Source organism: Cyclopterus lumpus, chromosome 13 (genome assembly GCF_009769545.1).
Source record: "Cyclopterus lumpus isolate fCycLum1 chromosome 13, fCycLum1.pri, whole genome shotgun sequence".
In the NCBI taxonomy this organism is placed as follows: Eukaryota; Metazoa; Chordata; class Actinopteri; order Perciformes; family Cyclopteridae; genus Cyclopterus; species Cyclopterus lumpus.
This window is the reverse complement of record NC_046978.1, coordinates 15,070,075-15,085,681: the sequence shown is the minus strand read 5'-3', so window position 1 is coordinate 15,085,681 and position 15,607 is coordinate 15,070,075. Positions and strand designations below refer to the sequence as shown.

At 42.2% G+C, this 15,607-nt stretch overlaps 1 protein-coding gene across 2 annotated transcripts; it reads left to right on the top strand.

Annotated features, from left to right (window-relative positions):
* The first annotated feature begins 1,901 nt into the window (after positions 1 to 1,901).
* sgcg (sarcoglycan, gamma) lies at positions 1,902 to 15,254 on the top strand. 2 transcript variants are annotated; one of them, XM_034549256.1, is made up of 9 exons: positions 1,902 to 1,981; positions 4,361 to 4,586; positions 8,209 to 8,410; positions 9,308 to 9,412; positions 10,383 to 10,470; positions 11,293 to 11,412; positions 12,583 to 12,655; positions 12,945 to 13,068; positions 13,850 to 15,254. In XM_034549256.1, the coding sequence occupies exons 3-9, from the start codon at positions 8,216 to 8,218 to the stop codon at positions 14,015 to 14,017; spliced, it is 873 nt and encodes a 290-aa protein (XP_034405147.1). In that variant the 5' UTR covers positions 1,902 to 1,981; positions 4,361 to 4,586; positions 8,209 to 8,215; the 3' UTR covers positions 14,018 to 15,254. The 2 variants fall into 2 exon arrangements, with proteins under 2 accessions (XP_034405147.1, XP_034405146.1); XM_034549255.1 differs by lacking the exon at positions 1,902 to 1,981 and adding an exon at positions 2,495 to 2,571.
* Positions 15,255 to 15,607: the final 353 nt, after the last annotated feature.

The window sequence follows — 15,607 nt, the reverse complement described above, 5'->3', positions numbered from 1 at the left end:
TTAATTCAATGTGTATGTAGATTATTAGTTCCTTTGGTCGTCTGAGTCAGAAATGATCTTTCTGTGAAAAGCTATGTACACTCATCTGGAAGGTTGCATGTCTGGTATGAATACAGTAATATTGTATGTATTTGTACTAGTCTTAAAACTGGAACTAGTCCTTGGTCTGATGCACTGTCTGCAATTTAGGGTGGGTTAAAGGCAAAAGACAAATGCCTCTATCTTGTCCCAAAATTCTTGTGAAATTGTGACTTTTGAGAACCGTCCGTAAGAATGTCTACTTGGAAAACAAAGCCTGTGTTCTCGGTCCAAAATAAAGAGAACCGGTTCCTCTAAAAATAGAGGCATGTGGCTTCAATAATGTACAAAAGTCAAAGGGCTTTATTATTGGAAACTTATCTATGATCAAACTTTTTAACCTTCCTACTTCATCAAAGCAGTGGGTTCTTAATGTATCTGGGAATTCATTTATGTGGTTTGGATATTTAGTATATTTCAAGCTGCTACGCCAATAATTGCTCAAAACCGCACACGGGTTTGTTCACACTCCTGAATGTACTAAAACGGAACACATTCTCACCATTTGGTGTTTTGCTGTCCTTGGTAATGAAAGTCCTCAATTCTGCGCATGTAGCTAGTGTTTGTCATCCAATAAGTTCAAGGGGACATCTTCACTCGACTGAACTTGATTTCAGGGCAAGATGGATATTTTCTTGCTTGCCGCAAGAGATTTATCATAAACGTCAACCATTTGTCCGTTAAAAGCCAAGGGCGGGGAAAGGTTATGAGATATTGATAAGAAATGGAATGAAGCTATCCCCACTGTCGGATGTTTGCTCGGGGCTTCAGAGACACGGGGTCCTGTGATTGATGCAGCCAGACGTCCCTTTGTCACTGCTCGGCACTACCTCGAGCAGCTACAGCAAAACAAATGGCCGGATGAATGCCACTGACGGATGTGGCACCCATCAGCTCCTCCAGCATCAGCCTGTGAAAACGCACACACATTATTGCCTGTTTTTAATTGGAGGTGACTTCTTTTTTCTTTCCTTTTTTAGCAGAATCGTGTCACAACAGTTGTCTTTAGGTGTCTATTTTCTGGTCTGGTGTGGCTTTTAATCAGTTAGTGGTGTTTGATTTATTTCAGAATCTGCTTTATTGGCCATGTGTGTACATATACATTAGCCTTGCACGGAAAACTATTTTTGCTAAATATATTCTCATTCATGTAATGGACCAGATGGCACATACTGCTCTCTATCCGTTGAATCCATACTGCACAATGAAGGTGCCCGGCTGGCTCAGAAAACACATCTGAACATGGAGCTTGTCTTGCCACAGGAAGCAACGGGCCATATCGCTCCTTCACTAGCATTGAACGGATGGTGAATGCAAGCCAATGTTTTCTTGCACGTGTGAACGTGCCCTAAAAGGTGCAACGAAGCCAACAGTCGGACATGTCAATCATCCCCAGTACAGTCTTATCTACATCCTGACACGGTCCAATCAGACCAAGTAAATCACCTGTGTGAGTCACTGGGTGTGCAGGGCGTTGGCAAGTAATTATATAGATGGCTGAATTAATTTATTCACTTCAGTTTTAAAGTCATTTCGTTTGCAGTCATGGTTTACACATACACTTTTAATAAAACACAGCCCCTTGATATTAGTAACACCTGTGCTTTTCCTCATACAGTATAAGTCAAAATATATATATCTTATTTCCCACAGCAGACCTTTTGACATGTTATAGAAGGAAAAACTCAGGTGTGATTATCCATGCCTCTGCAAGTGTTAGATGCCATAAAAATATGCAATCCAGCATGGTTTTCTAGCTTTTCTGACCCACAATCCTGTGCACAACCGATATCTGAGCAAGAGGGTCAAAGTTCAAGGTGACGCAGACTAGCAGCTAGCGACCTGGTTCGGCAGCCACCTGTCACTCAAGGTACCCGTAATTATGCAGAACTTGAAATAACAGGTAAGTTATGCAACAATTCAACCACCCAACAGTTATCACGAAAGGGGAAATAAGCTATAAAGACCAAAAAAACAATCTGTAAAGACGTTTGTTTGCGCTGTGAAGTGTGACATTTTGACGTGGGGGTCTGAGAGGATTGAGCCTCTGGTGGCCATTTGAAGAGCTGCAGCGTTTGGCACTTCGGAGTTTGCTTCATTTTTCATCACCGACTAAAAAAGTCAAAAGAAAATGAATGCGATTTGAAATACAGAGACCATTTCTTCTGCACAGATAAGCTCTGCCCAACTTCAACCTGAGAAGAACTAATCTAATCAGATAATTACAGAAAAAACACATGTGTGGGTGCAGCCTTCTAATGTTACATATTGTTACAATTTAAAAAGATAAAACTAACTATAATAATAATTGTATCCCCAAATATGTAGGAATATTTTTATTGATTTATTTCACAGCTTCTGTGCTTGAGCGCATGGGGTTAAGATACATTTTCTTTCAGCTATGTCTCTTTTCAGTGTGCAATATCATGATGCAGCTTCCGGACTCCTTCACCTGTCACCAACAATAAATGTCGACCAAGTCTTCATCAACAGGTGAATCAAGCAGCTGTCCCTGGGGATGTGTGGGTGTCCTCTTCATAGTTACCTCATAGAAACCCTCATAGACACACTTAAACAGAACACTTTAACATTTTGAGTTCAGCAAGAGTACCTGCAAACTATGCACGTGCTAATACTTACATTACTTTACACATGGTGTTAAATGACAAAATTAGAGGGGGGGGTCAGGAGTATGATATGTGACGCCGCTCCCACTGATGTCCTGGTCAACCAGTCAATTGTCTGACGTGGTCAGCTGATTGGGCTCACCTGGGCCCTTCAGCTATAAGAGCTGGTCCATGTGCTCACGTGTTTCTATTCCTTCCTGCAGCTGACAGCCGCTCTGCATTGTTGTAGTTGTGGTTTTTGCACCGTCAACATATCCGCAGCACACAAGCCACGCAGTCACGCAGTCACGCACTGGTTTCATCGTGTTGATCTCAGCTGAAATTGTTGATTTGTTTGTTGGTGACCAATACGGCTTGTGAATGCTAAGCATGTCCTTTTTTGTTTGTGCGTCGTGTGATGATTTGGCTCATAAGCCTTTCCTTTTTTTTTTTAGAGGAACCTTTGGTTATGCTACTATAGTTAGCACTTTAGTAATTTCAGCTTTGTCTAGTTGGTAGTTGTTCTTGTACTAGGGATGTTCATTAGGAAAATGCCATCCACTTGTTCTGTCATGTGGTGATTTATTTGCCAATTCACTTGCCTCCATTTTTCAAACTGATTTAAGATCCCTCAATTGCTCCTGTGGATCAGAGGTTGCTGGGTGGGGGATCGGCTCTGGTAAGATGGATGCTGGTGGTATTTTGTTACTATCCATGAGAATTTGTCTTGTAGCCATTCTCGTGTTCTAATATATTTATATTTAGAGAATGTAAGAAAGGTGTATATTGCAGTTTTTGTCTTCTATTTTTGCCGTTGGTGTTTTCCGATGTCAAGGTGGAACCTGGTTTTGGTCAACCTCGGCAGTCAGCTGTCTGACATATGAGGGTTGACAGCTGATTAGTGTCGGCTGGGCCCTTGAGCTATACAAGCGGGTCAATTTGTGCGCTCTCTCCCTTCCTGCACTTGACAGCCACTCTGCATCGTATTTGTTTTGCACCTTTACAACACGCATGCCACACACACTTCTCTTTTCATTGCCGATGTACTCGTTCCATTGTTTGTGTTTACCTTTTTTTTTTTTTTTATCTTTAATAAATCTCAGCTGACGTCTTGCCTCCGCTCCCTCCTGACACAACCCCTGAGCTAGTTTGTGTCAGTTGACTTATAACTGAATGAAACCTCTATTTTTTTTTTTAGTAATAAAAGATTACCTTGAATCATTTACATGAAATACATATCAACGGTTCTGAAAATTCACTATTTTGTGACGGAAAACATTCAAAACCTTGAATCCCTCCCCCTCCCCCTGTCTATTAATATGCTGTGTTTGCTGCCGGTCTCTTCTGTCACTCTGACTTACTAACTACCCTCCTCAAGGTCCCGCCTCCTCCCCCCATCCGGCTGCCTGTCACCCAGCGGAGCTATCTGAAAGAACAGCTTAACTTTATGTCGAGAGCCATGACTGAAGTCTGAAATTAGACTGGACTGCACCGAGCCTTGGGTTGGGCAATAGAAAGTGACTGCACGGCAAACAACTGCCTCTGTTCATCACGGATGGTTTCTGCATGAGAGAGATTGAACCTCTCCACTGTTGGGTTAATTCACCCACACCTCCCCCCTCTCCTCTGTTTCTGTATCTCTCTCATACGCTCTGATGATATTCAAATGTCTGCAGGGGAGGCAGGAAAGGCAGAGGGAGTCGTGGTGGGAGCGCCGTCTCGTGGTGATTAGCCGGGCTGCATCGGGGAGCTGGATTTATGGCACGCAGCTGTTGAGTGGCTGACAGACGAGTGAGTGGCTCAAGCGCTGCTGCTTCTCAAGCTGCTCTTACCAGCTCGAGCTCTGCTTACCGTAGGAGAGAGGACTGCTGTGCCCGGACACACACACACACACACACAACGGTGAGTACCCTTTCCTTCACAAATACCGTCATTTTTGTTTCTTTCAGAACTTCCTCTTAAGGTAATGTTTTCATAAAGGCAACCCCCTCACTGCACAGTATCGCTGACTCTCTCAATGTTTTTTCTTTCTTTGTGTCTCACAATGTGCCGTGACGACTTTTTGTAGTTTGGGGGGGGGGAAAAAGTGTTTTAGGTTGCCGGCTGTCTGCGGTTTTACCTTACATGGCCAGAAAGATTTGGAATACACAAATAACCGTAGCAAAAGAGCACCTCACTAATGCTTTGTGTGTTATGAGCAGTACTACAGTGCCTTCTCATTTTCCATTGGTTATACCCATGTAATGTGTTGTGTGTGTGTGTGTGTGTGTGTGCGTGTGTCTGTGCTGCCTTTTTAAATTTAGTTCACAATGTTGAGTCCTATTTTTAGAAGTTAAGGCATCAAAGTGGAGCCATGACGCCGTCTACTCTCTAGACGGACACAAACTTCAGCCCTGTGCTCGGCTTTCGATCGCTCCTCGCTCCACACACACAGAGCTCCTGAGGGTTCCTCGGGGAACGTTCTCCACAATTTGAGCTTTCCTAACTCTCGGAAACCTTTTTGGCTTTTGGTCTCTGCTTCAGAGGGAAACCTGGATTCTAAATTACTGCCGGACTCTGTGGATTCAAGGCAAGCAGTCCGCCTGCATATCCTCTTGCTCTCACCCAGAGGTCAGGGACGGAGACCGAGCCGAGCAAGGAGCATCACTTGTTTAAAGTTAATTGAGAGGGTGCTCGAGGATAAGTTGCCCTACTAACAGTCCTGTGAGAAGTGCTCTTCATTTCTGGGAGCAAGGGACTGTGTTTGATGTCTGCAGCGCCTTTTTGAAAAACTTGCATTTTAGTCTCTTGTGCTATAGAATCCATATTTGTTTGAGATCTCATTTAAAACAACCAGTTTCTCCCCAGGAGCCCTGAAAAAGCTTGGGCCTGATGAAGACTATTTTCCTTCGAGAAGGTCGGACTGTATTTCCCATCAAAGTCCATAAATTGAGCATTCCTTGGCACGTGAGCAGGGAGACCGTTCGGGGAGTGTTTTTATTTGGGTTGCTATGGAAGGAGCAGTTTGTGGCTGAGGAGCTGGTGGTTACACTGAAACTGGAGCTAGAAGACGCCTCTAAGGAGCAAGCTCCAAAAGTGCTTCTTCTTCCCACTGTCGCTGGAGTACGGGGTCCTTTTTTAATGCCTTCATTTGAAGTCATTAGACCGGGTTTAATTTAAATCCATTAACGCCATAATGAACAAACCCAGAGCTCTTGCACCCTCACCACTCATTTGCCCAAAGTGCAGAGTGGGCTGATCAACATGTTAACACGCAAATGATCTGTGGTTGTTAATGGGTATGTAGTGTGGGGGATATTGGAATTAATCTTAGTCCTCTTTTGAGCGTCAATGGTGAACACCTTTTACTTTACTCTTTCTCTCTGCTCCGTTCAATTTGTCATCATGACTCATTCTCCAGTATGCTTGATACATTTAAATGAGGGAAAATGCATTGGAGAAAATGACAATTTTACATAACTTACTACTCATCAACCTTCGAGCTCCTCTCCCTTGTGGAGTCATTTTCCCCCATCCTTTATTCAGAGAGAATTAATTTTTGGGGCTGTGAAGTAAGTGCTATTCATCACAGCTGGGCTTGCAGGCCATGTGACGGGTCCCGTGGAGAGGCGTGTTCGGTCATAGAAATACACTCAGGCTTTTTATGAAAACACATCTCCTCCCTGTGTTTACGGCAAACGGCACGAAAACGAGCTGTGGAAACTGTAGGCTGCTTATTATCGGCTCTCTAAAATATCTCCTGGAGCTCAGACCCCAGCAGCGAGCACGTTGGCTTTTTATTCATCACCGCTTGCTGAGAGGGCGGAATATTTACCTCCATTATTTACAGAAACGCAGCTTATTTCAGTTTGTTCATAGTGTATGCAGAGTCTGTAGCCCCCTTCACATGGGAGTCGCAGCGGGATGATGTGCCCAGCTGAACATCTGTTACTGTCAAATGGTTTGAAAAGTGGCACCTTAACACGATGGAAACCACCTTCACTGTGGCAGTAAGATGCAACATCTGTCTCGTATGTAAATCAGCTACTGGATGAACACTGCTGAGACGACCTCCACGGCTTTGTTCAGATAACTCTTCCTATTACGTTTTTAGATGTGGCAAGTATAAAGTATTGATGAGGAGTTTGTTGCTTGGGAAAGCTGTAGTCTGTCTTTGTCTGACCCATAGTCGTGGGGCGACTATGGGTCAGTGGTTAGCCCGTCTTTCAATCAAGGGGTTGGCAGTTCAATCCCTGCCCTAGTCGATGTGTCCTTGAGCAAGACACTTAACCCTGCATTGCTCCCCGTAGCTGTGTCTACGGTGTATAATGTAACGTGTCTTTGAGTATCTTTAAAAGCACTATATAAATTAAATGGATTATTTGTTTCTGCTGGTTGAGGGTGTTTTTTTTGTTTTTTTTATTAACTCATAATAATCTCCAACCGACCGCATTTTCTCCAGGCCCTGTCCTCGGACAAAAGCAGCTTTCTCTGCATCTTGTGTCAGGTTATTAATGCAGATTATTCTCCTCTGTGCTGACACACACACACACACACACACACACACACACACACACACACACACACACACACACACACACACACACACACACCCCCAACAGTGTCGTTGTGAAATCTGTCCCTGAGGTTCCCTGTTGTCAGATGGTCTAAATGTGCTGACGAGGGGACTTGCTCACGGGTCCTGATTTCCTGCAGTTGGAGCTCCGCTTGCCCTCTCGTGAGCTGAATACACAAATCTACGGTTTGTTGTAATACTTGCTGTGTTGTGAAATATGCCCACTTTCATCTCCTTGGTTTTTGTCACTGATAGCCTGCTGCGTAGCCAGAAAGTAAGTGGCATTTTCCTTTCTGAGGAGAGAGAAAAAAAAGAAAACGTCTGGAAGTTCTGTCAAGTTTTCCATTGGTGCAAAGAGCCAGATATCCACTGGGTCTGTGCATGAGCTCATGATTGATATACTGGACATTGTATGGAGGTATAATAGGACAGTGTGCGTGTATACAACTAAAAAATAAAGGCATGACCTGAACATGTGTGCATTCAAATTTTACAGGATGTGTAACAACTGCTCGTCAGAGATGGAAATCAACCTCTGATCAAAATCATCGGAAACATCAGTTGGTTACCTTTTTTTTTTAAATAAAAAAATAAATATATAATGTATATTATTTCAGATATTGATTCCTCGGTGTCTGAATTAATGCTCAAAACCTTTTTAAAACTTGAGTTCATGGCTATGTAGTAGGCTACAAACGCACCTCTTTCAACTCGAAAGCAAGTAGCGATGAATGCAGTCAAAGTCGTGTCATAAGACACGTCTAAGACAATTTAGATATAGTGTTGGTTTTGTCAACATAATTCTGTATGAGCTTACATATTTTCTGTATTAATAGCTGCTCTGACCCCAGACGACACCAACTCTGTGTTGTGTCCAATCTGGCCGAACAGCTTGACAGAGCGAAACGTGTCTTTCTTTTAACATCTGTGTCCGTTGTCCGTGTACCTGCCTCCGTGTGATGCTTCCAGTCAGCAGATGGTGCGGGAGCAGTATGTCACCACCACCCAGGGCAGCAGCTCGCCCAGGCCGGTGCCCGACCACGTCTACAAGATCGGCATCTACGGCTGGAGGAAGCGCTGCCTCTACCTGTTTGTCCTGCTGCTCATCATCATCCTGGTGGTGAACTTTGCCCTCACCATCTGGATCTTCAGGGTGATGTGGTTCAACACGGTACGCGTGACTCGCCTCGGCAGGCTGTGTTTACGGCAGGAATAGCTTTCACTCCTTTCTTTCCCCCTTTTCTTTCTGGAACTGGGCGATATGGACCCAATAACTCTATATTACAACGATATAGCAGGGTTGACTATTGGTACTTTCGCAACATTTACACAATGCGATTTTATAGATAAATAATCAGCAATAATGTTGATCTAAAGGTAAATATGAGAGCACTCTAGGATGTTCAGTAAATTACATCACTTTACTGTAATACAGCCTTTAAAAGCAGGAAAAGGCAACACTCTTGCCATATTACGATATCCCAAAATAAGACGGTATCTTGTCTCATGTATATTGGCCAGACCTCCTTTCGTTCCATGCTTCTCTTTATATCTTCAGTGTTTATTACGTCACTTTCTAATATTTTGTTCATAGTTTTGATTGTGTAACCATCACATTGACCCAATAATCCTGCTTATTATATTTCATATTTGCAGTAGCAGCGGCAGTATTATCTATAATTAACTGATATTTGGAAACAGGGTAGTTTCATGCAGTCTTGTTTGCTTCTCAAGTCCAGATGGGAACTGTGGATTCCTGCAGAAAAAGCCACTGAACACACTTGGATACACACAGAGCTTTGAAGTGCCTGCACAGCTAAATCTACTGTTGGGTTTAGTCCATCGCGAAGCCATTCACATTTGTGCTTGGAAAACAAAATCTAAATTTCTAATGTCCTAACCTGCCATATGTTTGATTCTTACTTGGCAGATAAAGCTGTTTGGCTGATTTATGGCCAATATTTCAGCTTTGCTTGCACATTCTGATTTCCCAGTTTTTTTAGTTATTTTTTTTTTTGTTCCTCGTTTAATATTGACCTGGGTCCATGTTTCTTTGTTTTGGATGTAGGAAGGGATGGGACTCCTCCAGGTAAACTCGGATGGGGTCAAGCTGGAGGATGGCGAGTCTGAGTTCCTTTTCCCTGTCTACGCTCAGGAGATCCACTCCAGAGAAGTAGGATAATCAGGAACTCACACTTTTCTTTGTGTTCCGCATTCTTCTTTGCATTTCCATTTTTTGTCTTTCTTCTCCCCTTCTCCCTTCTGCTCTCCTTCGCTTATCTTTTTCCTGCTCATTCTCATACTTCTGTTTGCTGAGTAAAGTAGCCTGACAGCCTTTCCATTATTGCATCCCACTGTTTACCAAATTTAAACCTGATTGTGAGTCAGATCTGTGCAGAGTAAACGTACGGTCGGCTTCTAAATCTAATTCCTTGCAGACAATCGAGCGTTTTTTATCCAGCTGTAGTGAGTGAATTGCATATTTCTGACTACTTTTTTTGGGAGATGTGTCAAAACAAACTGGATTTAGAGGTCCCACTCAGCGCACATGGTGTGCCGCGAGCTCCCCATTAACCTCGGGGATATTTGCGGTAGCTAGCAACAGATGGGAACACTTTGCTGCAGTTGTTTACATGGTATGTCTTCTCTTGCTTTTAGCAGCGATTTTTATATTTTTTTGCATTCTCTCTTCTTTATGGGCCTCATTAAAAAGGTAATGTATTCCTCATTTATGGACTGACACTTTCTCTAATGTAGCCTATGGACTTCTAATGAGATTGAGGATTTCATTGTTCACGGAATTCCCTTCCAGCTGCATAGGACCAGTGAATTATTGTTAATGCTCAGTCATTTTACACATTTCACAACAGTTTGTTTAAAAAAAAAACTAAACGCGTACCATATAAACGTACATGATATGGTTTGTTTTGCAGGACAGATTTGTGTCATGTGTGATTATTATGAGTTTTATTCATGTTAAAATTTAAAAAATGAAATCTGACCAAACTTGTATAAAGTTGTCCAATTCTAACAATATTCTTTCACATAATTAATCTCCATTTAAGAAATGTTTTGTTCTAAATGTACAGTATCAGTTGGATAAACAAAGCATGGTAAAGTGTATTATCTTTTCTTTTTTTCAGGACTCTTCACTTCTCGTGCACTCATCGGAAAATGTTTCGCTTAATGCCCGCAATGAAAATGGTGAAGTCACAGGGAGGCTATCTGTGGGTAAGAGCCTGCGAGAGGACGCATGTACACACAGGGACACATGGAGCTCTCGTGCATCACAAAGTATCCCATTGATGTATGAGGACAATAGTAAAGTCATTCATGCACTTGTCCTGCAGCGATTCCTCATCCACCATTAACGGAGACAAGAAGCAGTCTTTCCATTTATAATCTCTTCGATTTCCATTTAAAATCCATTAAATGCACAATTCTCCTCTCTCTGCCATGGCTTCTGTGTCGTTCTACATTACACTCAGAGGATCATATTTGTGTGTCTTTTATGGCTCGCCAACGGTGCCGTTAGGGTCTTTTGTCACAATTAAAAGGCCAACAAATGACCCGACTAATTGCGGTGTTCCACAACGCCGCTGTGTGTCCCCGATCATTAAGCCGTAAAAAGCATATAGCCTGCATAATCACGGCCCTCTGTGAATGAAAGTGAACCGCTTGTTAGAGAGGGGAACATGCCGGTTCACAGTTGTAGGTGCTGAAGTTAAATATCTCAGACTGAATGGTCTCTCCAGGGCATAATGTGTCCGAGGTTATTTGACTTAACTCTTCACTACGCTCCCGATCAGTTTGAGCCGTATTGTGGTTACTTGTTTTAAACATTTCTTTTCATAAAGTGGTTCTTTATTCCCTTTTTCTTTTTTTTTGTCACCACCTGTGAGGCGGTTGAGATTTTTACATAGCAATGCCTGACTCTGCTTCATTATATTCTCTAAGCGCTGCAGATATAAGTGTGAGGAGGAGGGAGATTTGATTTGGATTGTAATATTTCCAAAACCCTTCAGGTATTCTTGCTTGTTTTTGTTGTTGCAGGTCCAACGCAGGCTCAGGGACACACTCGAAATCTGCTCATTAACTCCCACAGTGACAACATGCTGTTCAGTGCAGATGGCGACCAGGCTGTGATTGGACCGGACAAACTACGAGTCACAGGTACACAAACGGCGGCCACCTGCCGCTTCCTCGGAAATATCGCGCTCCTCTCGGCGGAAAAGTTTTTCAGATTTGGAAAAAAAAGACAATATTGACGACAGATGTGAACACAACAGGAGCAATTTTGGGTTGATGGCAGATCCAGCAACAGAGGACAAAGATGGACGCAGTCATCTTCATTCACGTCATTCTGTTGAGTGCATGGATATCTCTAGATGTACTCGAAAGCATAATTGAATATATATAAAATTGCACCTGAGCATGCATTATGTCTTGTAGGTGAGATCCATCACATTAAGATTCTTATTTTAAAAAAAATGTTTTCATGTGCAGTTTTGAGGCAACAAAAGACATCTCACACCTCAGTACCACACACACACACACACACGTGTTGTAATATTACACACAAAGTGTTGATGGGTATAGAATAGCAGGCTATAATCACACTGCGCCACCCCCGATTATCCTTTCTGTCCTGCTCCCTCCTACTGTCTTTGCGTGTGTGCGTGTGTGTGTGTGTGTGTGTGTGTGTATCGATTATGTTGTGGGTCACTGACCACACTCTGTGTGGCTGATTAATGTTGAAGGGTGTCATCGCCAGTGTGAGCTGATTGCTAAATTATACCCAAGGCCATAACGGCTTCACAAATTGCAGTACCGCACAGTTGAAACTAGAGTCTGCAGCCTTGCTAGCAGCTGTGCTGGACTGTACTGATGCACAGCGAGGCTTTGAGCTAAATGGCAACGCTCACATGCTGATTCAAGTCCACGCTTCACAATAATCACATTAAGTAATTGGCACAAAACACAAAGTACGTAAAATATTCAGTGGTTGCTATTTCACTAAAAGCCAAACATTTGACTTGCTGGTGGCACTAGATCTAAAACCAGGGGGTCCCTTAAGTCAGTATTCACCCTCTTGGGAGCATGAGTTAGTAGTTCAGATCTTTCAGTCTGGACCAAAGCGATGGACTGACCGGTATCACGCTTCTATCGGCACCAGAAATGTAACCGTTCAAATGCTGCAGATTCTTTGCATTGTTCTCATTTTATATTTTAGTCTATTTTAAAATGCTAGATGGCAGACAAGTGGTGATTTGGAAATAAAGAGCAACGTGTGTGTGTGTGTGTCTCTTTCACACACCTTGATACACACTTTCTCTCTATCAGGGCCTGAAGGAGCTCTGTTCCAGCATTCAGTGGAGGTGCCCCTGCTGAAATCTGAACTTTTTAAAGACCTGAGGTGAGCAATTTGGCCATCTTGTACGTGTCATCTTACTGGAGAATGCATTTTGACTAAAACTCTGAAGTATAAGGAAAATATTCGGAACAGAGTCGAGTCCTTTGTGCATGACATCCACTGAAGCAATACAAAATCTAGCAATGTTCCACATATACTTTGGACTGTAATTTTACCGTTTTCAGCATGTCTTTACTGAGGCTCATGTCAAATGAAACTAAAGAGGATCTTTTTAGTGGTCAGATGAACATTAAGCATGGAGGCTGTACTTATAATGCTGTTTTGTTTTTAGGCTGGAGTCTCCGACTCGCTCTCTAACTCTGGAAGCGCCAAAAGGAGTTCATTTCAAAGCGCTGGCCGGCAACATTGAAGCTGCTTCCAACATGGATGTCATTCTGCAGTCTACGATAGGACTGGTAAGAAAAGCAATGTTTACTTCTCAGTCTTCAACAAATCAACTTACGGTCTGTTGTTTTCCCTTTTGGATTACCAAATGAATATATACAGTATTATGCTTTTGCAGCTACATGCTGCTTCACGCTTCTCTAATCTCTCACAGTCACACCTGGGAGCTTTTCATCCACGTGAGCCTCACTCCAGTGCAATTTGACAGTAGCTCTGTTTTTTTCCATTTGTTTGATGTTTTTTGTCCAAAATACCTTACAGATTGCTCTGAGAGAGCTCAAGACACTGACTTTAGACTTTCAGTGAATCTTATTTGTGTGCATGAGAAATTCTTTATGAAGCCAAAAAGAGCTCTAAGATCCTTGTCTAAGCTGTAGAGAGTTCATTAACCTTTTGAGCTCTGTAGTTCGGTCGAGGTGTCGTGATTTGTAGTTTCCATGTTTAGAGTGAGTTTTGGGGATAGTGGCTAAATAAAGCATTTGTATCACAGGCACTGATTTGACCTAAAGCGGTGCATTTATGATAATTTAGTTACCGGTATAAAACATCCTCATCGCTCTTTTCTTGCTGTAGGGAAGAACACTGGCTTTTAATCTGCACTGAACTTGTCCTTAATATTTATTTGACTGTTCACATTCTCTGGTTTTCAGTGTTTTTTTTCTGCGACGCGAAAGTAGACTTTAATCACATTCTCATAACTAATGAAGCACAGTGATATTTCTTTGTTGATTCCATACAACTCTTTGGTCTCTCCTTGTATTGTCCTTGCTCTCCACGCTGTCTGCTGTGCAGCTGGTGCTGGATGCTGAGACGGTGCGCATGCCGAGCTTGCCCCAGAGCGAAGGAGGGGTTTCTGGAAATGCTCAGGGTCTCTTTGAGGTCTGTGTTTGTCCCAGCGGCAAGCTCTTCCTGTCCAAGGCTGGGGTCACCTCCACTTGCAGCGAGAGTCAGGACTGCTAGAAAGACTCTGACGAGGTAATCGATTTTTCATCTCTCTGTAGATGCATCTTCTGGGAGGCAACAAGCACAACTGTTTATATTTGGCCTGGAGTTTTTTTCCCCTTTTTTTGTTTTTAAATCTTTATACCACAGTGGGTCTCTGATGATCTCAGAGATAAGATCCCACTGGCACATCGAGGCCTGTAAAAATACAAATGCCTGCTGGCGTACAAGTAGGAGATGTCATGAAATGCATCCTTTTAGTTGCATTTATGATCTTCTAACCATTCAGCTGAAACTCATCTTTCCAAATGTATCAGCATCAGAGCTTTGTAAAGAGGTTTTTTTACACACACAGTATCATGGCTGGGCAATGAGGAGCTGGTAACGGCTTACATCCTATGCAATATTATCTTGTGGTGCAATAAATAAATTGACGCATATCAAGGGCTTGGAATAATAATAAAACATCTCTCAAATGCAGAACAAAAGTTATTTTGGTCTACCTCTGCCCTCCTGGGTGGTCCAAGCCCTTGGTGTGTATTATTGTTTTTGTCTTGTCTTGGTGTTCAGCATGTTTTTATTTAATTGGGGGTGACATTTTGTGAAATGCTGGTAAATATCTTGTCATTGTCATGTCAGAGATTGCTTTAATGTTTTCTTCTTTTTATTTTACTCTAATCAGATAAAACACGAGGCCTCGGACTTGTTTCTTTTTGTTTAACGACTTTTTAAGATTTGAGAATAAAATGCCAAGTGTTTATGGTACCAATGAAGTGTTTCTAGTGCGGTATCATGTGTTTGCGTGCAAGTATATGTTTTTAGTTGCTACGCATATGTATGTTTTGGCCTGTATATTTTTAAGCCCCACTTAAGCATGTAATTATGCTTTAGCTACAAGACCTAGAAGGGCTGTTTGTTCAGTAACCTCATTTACAGCCAAGGGTCTATGACCTAAAAAAAAGTTGTTTTTTTAAGTCAAATGCCTTATTTCTTTTTACACAATATGCATGAAGGGTGATAAAACTACATTTGCTGAAGATTCTCTGTTCATTACATCAAAAAAGGCAATATTGTGTACTGGCTGCATTGAGTTTCGCATTTTTTTAAATGCAAGACTGCATAAGTATTATCTCTAAATTTTATTATTACAATTTATAAGTAGATGATTTGCAAGTCTCACATGTTCTAGAATTTTTTGATAGTGTGTAATGTGCATTTATTTTTGTATGTTGAATAAACTTTGTGCTATTCTATGACGCGTCTGTCGGAGCTCTTCATTATCAGACTTGTTTTTCTGTCGACTGGTCTCACGTTTTGTGTTCATTCTTATGAACAAAAAAAAGCACCAAGAGACTGTCTGGCTTTTAATGTATTTTATCAATTTCATAATATCCACCGTTGGGTTATTCTGTGCACTAAAGCTATAATGTGGTGATGGAAACAGTTTTGATTGTTTCTTAACATGTTTATTGGCTCTCTGATGCACTCTAGTGGAAAAGCCCTGCAGGACCACAGTGTTCAGGCCATTGACTGACAGCATTCTGATTATTATTAGTACGTCCCAGTATAGCAGCACAGGTTTGACCTTTTGTTTCAGTATAACATCTG

Excerpts from the sequence above, each read along its gene's own strand:
- sgcg (XM_034549256.1), top strand. The coding sequence starts at position 8,216 with ATGGTGCGGGAGCAGTATGTCACCACCACCCAGGGCAGCAGCTCGCCC. Across the intron at positions 8,411-9,307 it reads GGGTGATGTGGTTCAACACG|GAAGGGATGGGACTCCTCCA; the intron begins GTACGCGTGACT and ends TTTTGGATGTAG. Across the intron at positions 13,069-13,849 it reads TGCAGTCTACGATAGGACTG|CTGGTGCTGGATGCTGAGAC; the intron begins GTAAGAAAAGCA and ends TCTGCTGTGCAG.